General features: G+C 41.1%; 1 protein-coding gene across 1 annotated transcript; it reads right to left on the reverse strand.

The window, feature by feature from the left end:
- Positions 1-763: 763 nt before the first annotated feature.
- Positions 764-2,441, reverse strand: LOC126508769 (gamma-crystallin E-like). Its single transcript, XM_050154177.1, has 3 exons — positions 2,433-2,441; positions 2,100-2,342; positions 764-1,036 (listed from the first exon to the last, which is right to left on the reverse strand). Exons 1-3 carry the CDS (start codon positions 2,439-2,441, stop codon positions 764-766), a joined length of 525 nt encoding a protein of 174 aa, XP_050010134.1.
- Positions 2,442-10,047: the final 7,606 nt, after the last annotated feature.

Below are 10,047 nucleotides of genomic sequence, written 5' to 3' on the forward strand. Positions count from 1 at the left end.
GGGGAGGGAAATGGGAGGCTGGGAGGAGGCAGGAATTTTTTTTTTCAATAAAAAAAGAAAAAAAAAAGAAAGAGTCTTTTGGATTCTTTTAAAAGAAGGCCTTTGGTTCCTCAATCTGTGCTCTCTCTCAGCCTGCAAAATATTTAAAAATCTCTTCATTCAACCCCATAGTTTTAGACTTTTTGGATTTATCAGGCATGACTGTGCTAATAAATACCTCTCTAACTCTGCCCCCCCCCCCCGAGGCAGTTTTATTTATCCATTCTCCTTCCTTCAGTCACCATAGAAGACTTTCAGCTGCGAGCACTGGGGATGAGAGCGGAGGATGCTCTGTACAGAGCTTACAGAGCAGCTTCCAGGATATCGTTACAGCAAACCCATTGTCTGTGATACAAAAATGCAAATACGTGTAATCCACATCAAAGACTCAAGAGAAGAGTATTGTTACTCCCATATTCACAGATTAGAAAACCGAGGCACAGAACTGTCGAGTGACTTGCCCTGCCACACACAGCTAGTGAGTGCCTGGGGCCCAGGACCCTGAAGCTGAGCTCCTGGCCACTCAGCTCACAACACACACTGAATATAAGAATATCCATATTTGTCCTCTCTGCTGTTTGCTGTACCCTTCCAAGAAGGCCGGGAAAAAAACAAACAAACAAACAAACAAACAAACAAAAAAAAAAAAACAAAACAGAGGACTCCATTACTGCCTGGAACATACAGGAAACATTTTATTAACTTCCAAATGATGAAAGAAATTTCAGTAGAAATCCATGATTCTCCGCAGAGAGCCCACCCTGGCATTCACGGCGCCCCAGTCGTGGTAGCGCCTGTACTCCCCGGGCCTCAGCAGGTACTGCCGCCCCCGGTAGTTGGGCATCTCGTAGAGGACCCAGTAGCCTTCCAGCACGTGGAAGGAGTGGAAGTCACTGAAGTGGAAGCGGTCCTGGAGGTGGGAGCAGTCGTCGGTGATCTCCACCATCTGACCTCTGTAGTCCTCACGCTCGTAGATCCTGATCCTGTGAGAGCTGGACTGTGCACGCAGAGTAGACAAGGGGACGTTAGAAAACCTGACCTGAGCTTGACGTGCATGCTGCCCGGGGGATAGGCCCCTTACCTTTTCTATATCAAAGGTGACTAAATTGAAAGAATAAAAAACGATTGCCAATGCCATGTAAATCACAGACTGATGGAAATTCTCGGAAAGCTCAGCTCACCTGATCTCCTCTGCCTATCCCATCTTTTTGCTTCAGGCCCTGTTATCAAACCTGGATATCAGAGGCGCCTTAAAATTTCAGTTTAGAGGGGCTGCGGTAGTGCACATCTGCCATCTAAGCCCTTAGGCGGCAGACGCATATTCCAAGTTTGAGAGTTGGGGGCCAGACTATAAAACAGAAAGTTTGGGGCTAGCCTTGGGTGCATTCTGAAAATCCATGTAAACACATCGACAAAATGCAAATAAATAGTCTAAAGATTGGAGTTCAAGTCTCAGTTCAAATGTGTTCTGGCAAGTCACATTTGCAAATTCCAAAACAAAAGTCAAAGATTCTCAAGAGGCCTGTGCCAATCCAGAGTATAAAATGTCGACAGCAATAGCAGTTCAGTATGCCTGTCCTGACTACTCAGCTGTCTTGACACCTTTCTGTTTTGCCCCTTCCAGGCAGGTCCCACTGTCCTGCAGGGGTTTTCTTACATCACCAGAGCGCCCAGTGGGAAGGATTCTCCTAAGCAACATAGTTGGAGGAATGAACAGCTACTGATAAACTCCCATCATCCCATGCATTCAATGTACTATAGCTTCCAAAAGAACTCATGCATGCCGTCAGACTTGACCTTTTCAAAGCTTGGCACACCACAGGACTCACCAAAAGAAACCCCCAGTCATTACTGTTAAATGGGAAAACTGAAGAACAGTTTTTTCAGCCTGTTGTGGTCTGTCTTAGGAGGTTTCAAGTGTCAAAGGTTTGCTGCATTTTCCCGAATTCTAAAGAATCTCCTCAAAGAAGATGGCAGCTACCCCATCCCTTAGCTCAAAGAATAACTAGATCAGGGAGATGATGAGATGGAGGGCCAGAGGGATATAGGAAGGGACTCACGTGGGGGATGAGGCGGCAGGAGCGGATGGAGTCACTGAGGCCCATCCACTGCTGGTAGTCAGGGTAGTCCCCGCGCCTCAGGAAGTACTGGCAGCCTGCGAAGTTGGGCTGCTCATAGAGCATCCAGCAGCCACTGTCCACACGCACAGAGTTGCAGCGGCTGAAGTAGGGCTGCAGGTTGGAGTGGTCGCTGCTGCACTCATAGTGGCGGCCCTGGAAGCCGCGGTCCTCATAGAAGGTGATCTGGAAGGCAATGCAAGGCTCAGAGGTCTGTTGTGTGTGGCATGGAACTAGGGCTGGTCCCTCCCCAGGCCCTGACTGCCCTGGGCTCACCTTCCCCATGGCTGGTGTTGGAGGTTCGGATGGGATGGTGCGGTTGGTGTGTAGGGCTGGGAGCAGGGTCTATATAGCAGGAGGTCTGCTGTGTTGGCAGGAACAACACAAAAGGAGCACGCGGTGGGACTGGCGCTTTCTCTTTCTCTCTCTCCTTTCTATATAATGACTGTGGGGGAGGCACGGGTTATTGTACGTTTTCTCTTAGTCTGTCCAGAGCTTTCGAATGGATGACCAATCATTGACCTCGTTAAAAGGGTCACTTGATACAGCTTGGGTCTTTAAATGATGCTTATCTGGGAAACAGAGATTGAGTAAAGATGCTTAATTAGCTAACCATTGCAATTAAATGCTTTATTAACATTTTTTTAAATCCCCAACCAAGGAGAATTTGAGTAACAGTGCATGATGTTGACAGGATCTGCAGTTCCGCGCGCTTGAGGCTTTTAGGCTGGAGAACTGCTGTAAGTACGGCAGTTGAGGAGGACACCGTCTCCACATGGTGCTCCAAGTGGGATGGAGATCAGATAACTACGGGAAGGTGGGAGACAAAAGGCAAGACTCCAGGGAGGTCTTATCTCACATGGTCTTAGCTCTGTTCCCGGGAGCCTGGAACTGATCACGGATTTCTAGGTGCCAAAGAACATAAAATACAACATTTGAAATCTCAGGGGTTTTTTTTTTATTATTAAAAATTTCTACCTCCTCCCATTTCCACCCCCTCCACCTCCCCCTTGCTCTTCAGTCCTAAGAGAAGTCAGGGTGCCCTGCCCTGTGGGAAGTCCAAGGCCCTCCCCACTCCATCCAGGTCTAGGAAGGTGGGCATCCAAATATACTAGGCTCCCAAAAAGCCAGTATGTGCAGTAGAATCAAAACCCAGTGTCATTATCATTGGCTTCTCAGTCAGGCCTCATTGTCAGCCACATTCAGAGAGTCCCATTTGATCACATGCTCCATCAGTCCCAGTCCAGCTGGCCTTGGTGAGCTCCCATTAATTTAGCCCCATTGTCTCAGTGGGTGAGCACACCCCCTCGCGGTCCTGACTTCCTTGCTCATGTTCTCCCTCCTTCTGCTCTTCATCTGGGCCTTGGGAGCTCAGTCCAGTGCTCCAATGTGGGTCTCTGTCTCTATCTCCATCCATTGCCAAATGAAGGTTCTATGGTGATATGCAAGATATTCATCAGTGTGGCTATGGGAGAAGGCCAGTTCAGGCACCCTCTCCTCTGCTGCCCAAGACCTAGCTGGGGAAATCCCCTTGGATATCTGGGAACTCCTTTAGAGCCAAGTCTCTTGCCAACCCTAAAACAGCTCCCTTAGTTAAGATATCTTCTTCCCTGCTCCCATATCCACCCTTCCTCCATCTCAACCATCCCATTCCCCCAAGCTTTCCCCAATCCTCCCCTTCTCCCTCCTCATCTCCCCTTCCCCCCACCCCACCCCTACCCCCGTGCTCCCAACTTTTGCCTGGCGATCTTGTCAACTTCCAATATCCATGAGGATAAATATATGTCTTTCTTTGAGTTCACCTTCTTATTTAGCTTCTCTAGGATCACGAATTATAGGCTCAATGTCCTTTGTTTATGGCTAGAATCCACTTATGAGTGAGTACATACCATATTCCTCTTTTGGGGTCTGGGTTATCTCACTCAGTAAAGTGTTTTCTATTTCCAGCCATTTGCATGCAAAATTCAAGATGTCATTGTTTTTTACCGTTGAGTAGAACCCTAAAGTGTATATGTGCCACACCTTCTTTATCCATTCTTCTATTGTGGGGCACCTAGGTTGTTTCCAGGTTCTGGTTATTACAAATAATGCTGCTATGAACATGGTTGAACAAATGCTTTTGTAGTATGATAGAGCATCTCTTAAGTATATTCCTAAGAGTGGAACTGTGGAATCCTGAGGTAGGTTGACTCCCAGTTTCCTGAGAAACCACCACACTAATTTCCAAACAGGTTGCGCAAGTTTGCATTTCCACCAGCAATGGATGAGGGTACCCCTTCCTCCACATCCTCTCCAGCATAGGCTATAATTGGTGTTTTTGATTTTAGCCATTCTGACAGGTGTAAGATGTCATCTCAAAGTTGTTTTGATTTGCATTTCCCTGATCGCTAAGGAGGTTCAACATGACCTTAAGTATCTTTTGGCCATTTGAACTTCTGTTGAGAATTTTCTGTTCAGTTTTGCAGAATCTCTGTCATTTCTGCTGTTTCTGTCCTGGAAAAGCCCTGCTAGCTCTGTGGTGTGGGCCTTGGCTCCTAGGCTACTTTCTTCTCTCTGTCATCCTCATTGTCCCTAATATCTCTAGGTGCACCAACCACCCTGTGCTATTGTGGCATTCCAGGCCGAAAGCACTGTAGGGACTGTGATGCTCACTATGGTATGTTTAGCGGTGTCTGGCCTCTACTCACTCACACTAACAGCAAATCTCCTTCCTCCTTCTCAAGTCATGACAACCCTAATGTCTTGAGTGTATACATGGAGAAGAATGAAAAATTCACCTTTGGGATAAACCACTATTCTGGAAGTACTAGCTGTGTTTCGTCCATATTTAGGGTTAGTTTAACATTCCTGTCCTCAGTTCTCTGTTGCACAAATGGGTAAGTTTGAGGAATTGAAGAAATACCTCAAAAGTAACCAAATGCTTAAGAGTGCCACTGGAGGAAGAAAAGTTTGCCTGCCAATTAAGCAGAGCATCTCATATGTTTTCTATACACTCTGATTTGAAACAGTGTTTTAGTTACTAAATATTGCACTTAAAAAAGAAATACACCAAATCCTTGCTAGATATTGTACTACTCATGATACTCATCATAATACAAATACATTATATACTAACTACAGTATATGATGAAATTGTCCCCTTCTGTGTATGTATGAGTTTCCTGGAACAAATAGCAATTTCCCTATAAAAGAAAAATCTATAAAGAAAGAATAGGTTTAATGACCTTTGATGAGACAAAGTCTGAAATTTTAGGTCATTACAGCATGACAAGACAGTAAGAATGAAGGACATACAGTCAGGAAGGGTCTGGGCTGTTAGGGATCAGACAACAGCTCCAAACTGCAGGCAAAGTGTCTGTTAGATACACATACAGTCTATTATACATCCTGATTTCAGGCCAGAGACCTTTGTTAAAGGTTTCTAAGTAATTCTTTCTAGTTATTATTTGGATATGAATTAAGGATTTATTAGCTTGTTTACTTTAGAAACCATGGTGAGTTCTGGTAGTCACGGAGCTTTTGAATGCTCAACTTTCCTATCAGTCTTCTAGGTATAGAGCTTTGTGCTAAGCAGAATTCTTTCGACATAGTTTTCCCCAGAGACTGAAAGCACATAGTGTTATTCTACACACTAGTTGTTGATTCCCTATGGACTTACGGTTAAATGCCAGAGCCTCTTACACAGTAAACAGTTTCTCCTCACCAAGCTGCGGATGCAGCTTTTTACAGTTAAAAAGCATGACATGAGACCCTTCCTCTTCTGTGTGACTAAGAGAAGACAAATGATATATGTGACATTCAGCAGACAGTCCTAGCAGACATACATTGTATTTTTATCTTTCCCTTCCTCTAGGATTTCTAAAGAACTTAAGCCCTTATGCTTTTGCCCCATCATGGTGTTTGTTTTCTGAGGTGGAGAGGCAATGACACTGGGGTCAGCCCTTTAGATAACAATACAGTATAAAATGAGCATCTGAATTACTGTTAAATAAAGGATGTCTTCCTAAGTATGTTCCTGGAAAGAGAATAGAAGTGAATATGAAAAATGTGAGGAACAGGATTTCCAAACATCTTTTCCTCAAGGTATGCATGCTTCCCAAAGTGAGTTGATAAAACGTACTGCTTCTGATTGTTTGCTTTGGTATTTGAACTGTGGATACCTTTATGGAAGAAATATATATTCTCCTCTAAACATACAAATAATGAATCTTCCAAAATAGTTTAAAGCATTCTGAGAGTAAAATATTTAAGTCAGCAAGTTATATTTCTATTCTAATTTATATGAGTGGACTGGAAAGATGGCTCAGTATTTAAAAACACTGGCTTTTCTTCAAAAGGTCTTGAGTTCAATTCCCAGCACTCACATGCTGGCTCCAAACCAACTATAACTGTTGTATTATAAGATAAGATGACCATGACCATAACCTCTTCTGGCATATAGATACATGTAAAAGCAGACAAATATATGTATGTATGTGTGTATGTATGTATATATATAATACGTCTTTTAAAATTATATATTGTACAATGAGATTCTGTCATCAGTTTTGTTTCATTACTAGGCAGCAACATTTTCTTAACACTGATAACAGTATAGTACCACTATTATTAAGGGAGACCAAAAAATAAATATTAATTATTTGAGGAAGGAAAGGTAATTCTACTTTCGACAAATGGCTCCAGATAAAGCCGTATGATCTAACTTTGTATTTAGTATATGATTTTTTTTCTTTAATTAATTTGTAGCACTTGCATCTTTGAAAGAAAATAGTGTAAGGCAAATGCTTTCAAAATTTGTTCGACACAACAGGTGTGAAGTGCAGACTATGAAAAAATGAACAGAACATTTCTCCATCAGTCACATGCTAAAATAATTGCTGAAGGACTGTCAAACATTAAAGCAATAGGAAAAAGAGAATGAACATTATATGATATAGATTTGATGGTATCAAAATCTAGATTTCATCTGGAATAATAAAAACATAAATTTTCTGACAACCTCTAATATAAAATGTGAGAATAAAATATTTTTATTTAGGTCTAAGATTATTATTTTTATTTAAAAATTATTAAACTTTGTAAAAAAATAAAGTATACAAACATCTACTATAAAATAATTTAGTGTCGTTAAGATAAAACAACAATCAAAATATTTTATTTTTCTCTGGGAACATGTCTGGTTATTTATATTTGTTAGGGAAAAATTAGTCATTATATCTTTCTTTACCAAGTAGTTCACTATTGTATTGACCAAAAAAATCAATCAGGCCCTAAAGAAATAAAATATAAACAAACAAGTACTGCACAGAACTCCATGACTCATGCTCTCTCTCCATTTCTTCCTGCTGTGCTCATTCATGTACTACGATTCATCATCATCATCATCATTTTGACAAACTATACTAAAAAAATCTATGGCTAATATTGCCCTGCAAAGATTGCTTGCAAAATCCCTATAAAGCTAAAGTTAAATCAAACTTCTCACAACAAACAAACAACAGCAACAAACAAAACTCTTGATTTCTTTTCTAAGAAAGAAAACTGAACAGAGGTGGCCTCCATATCTTTAAAACAAATTTTTATTTACTCTGGGAATATCAGTATAAATTATCATCTGGCAAATTGAAATATATTTCCATAATACATTTTTAAAAGGTCACTAAAGTGCTATAGCAGTATTTTTAATTTAAAACATTTGGAATGCCACATAATAAAATGTATGGTTGATAGCTAATCTTCATTGTAAACTCCAGGATATTTGAAATCACCTGGGAGACACACCTCAGGATGTGTCTATGAGATTGTTTTACAGAACTCTTTCTGAGGTAGGAGGCCCACAACAGAATATAAGTAGTAACCTCCCATAGGCTGGTATCCCTGATTGAAAATGGACAGGTCCAGATATGCTTGCTCTCTGCTTCCTATTGTTCGAGATGAGAGAAACTGAGAGGTCACAACTGAATGGTCCTTCTGTTGTTACTTCCCTGCCCCATCCCTATCCTGAAACCATGGACTAGATTAAACCTTTCCTTACTCTTCCAACATTTGGCCATAGCAATGAGTAAAAGTAAATGATGGATTTAAATGAGTTTAATATATTTTATTAGTTTATTTTTCTACAAAATAAGGGTACTCAGTTGAGGGATTGCTGACATTTTAGAGATATTCTTTAACCCTTAAAATTCTAGCATGTAAATGAAATTCCACTTTCTATCCAAGAGAAATAAATGCCAGAGGGCTGTAACAATGAAAGTGAGATTGATTTTGTGATCTATTTAGTCTGCTTAAGTGGAAATTGGAAAATAAATTGCTAGATTTTAGTTTATTTTGCAGATTAGTGTTTAGTTTAATGAATAAATCAACTCTTAACAGATATAAATTATATTAATGATAGAAATTTAGAGAACTATCTTTCATACTTCTATCATCTTGGTGTTAAGAAATTAATTTCCTTTGTTATAAAAGAGTAGTCTTGTTATTCACACCTCCTTGCGCATTATTCCCCCCTTCCTTCATATCATCCATGTTCTAATATTCCCACCCATTTTTCTCATTCTTCTCCCTTCCCACAAATGATCACTTTCTTGTTCCCTGGGCACTGCAGCCGATACGAATTAAACATGCAGATTTAAAGGTTTAGCACTAGGATCCACATGAGGGAAAATATTATATATAGAGATATATTATTACACACACACACACACACACACACACACACACACACACNAGAGAGAGAGAGAGAGAGAGAGAGAGAGAGAGAGAGAGAGAGAGAACTTAGTAAGTTACCATGCATGTGAACATCCATAGTACAGTGGCTACAACTGAAGTAATAGACATAGCCAAACCTCTCCACATTTACTGTGTTCTTTTTCCATGTGAAGGAAAGAAGCTGAGTAGAGCTCCTGTGACTTGATAATGAAGTAGTAAGTTTCCAATTGTGTGTCCTCGTGTGTGTGTGTGTGTGTGTGTGTGTGTGCATGTCTCTGTGTGTGTGTTTTGTGGGATATTTGATCACACTGTATGAAAACGTGTCACTGTTTTACCTCACCTACCTAAGACACCTTCTGATTCATTGAATAAAGAGCTGAATGACTAATAGCTAGGCAGGAGAGGCGAGGTGGAACTTCAGAGCAGAGATGAGAAGAATCTAAGGCACATAGGATTCACATGGAGGAAGTCAAACATACATAGGAAGGAGAGGTAATGAGCCACATTGCAGATCATAGATTAATATAAAGGGAGTGATTTAAGTTTTAAGAGCTAGTAAGCTCAATCTAAGGCACGGCTTTCGTAGTTAATAAGTAGTCTCCATTTCGGGGGTCGGAGAGATGGCTCAGAGGTTAAGAGCACTGGCTGCTCTTCCAGAGATCCTGAGTTCAATTTCCAGCAACCACATGAGGCTCACAGCCATCTATGATGAAATCTGGTGCCCTCTTCTGGTGTGCAGACATACATGCAGGTAGAATGTTGTATACATAATAAAAAAGTCGTCTCCATTTCATTATTTGGGAGCTTGAAATACAAAAATAAATAAATAAATAAATAAATAAATAAATAAGACCGTGTGTGTGTGTGTGTGTGTGTGTGTGTGTGTGTGTGTGTGTACAGCCCAAAAGAGGGGTTGATCAGATGTTGTCCACTTTGCTTTTTGAGGTAAGGCCTCTTACTAATTTAGAAGTCACCAAGTAGCTTACTCTAGCCAGAAAGCCCAAGGTTTTCTTGCCTCCCCAGTACTGACCGGGATCTCAAATGTGTGGCACCATGCTGCTGCTGCTGCTGCTGCTGCTGCTTCTTCTTCTTCTTCTTCTTCTTCTTCTTCTTCTTCTTCTTCTTCTTCTTCTTCTTCTTCTTCTTCTTCTTCTTCTTCTTCTTCTTCTTCTTCTTCTTCTTC

Source organism: Alexandromys fortis, unplaced genomic scaffold (assembly GCF_014885135.2).
Source record: "Alexandromys fortis isolate MF-2015 unplaced genomic scaffold, M_Fortis_MF-2015_v1.1 scaffold_40, whole genome shotgun sequence".
NCBI classification, from domain to species: domain Eukaryota; kingdom Metazoa; phylum Chordata; class Mammalia; order Rodentia; family Cricetidae; genus Alexandromys; species Alexandromys fortis.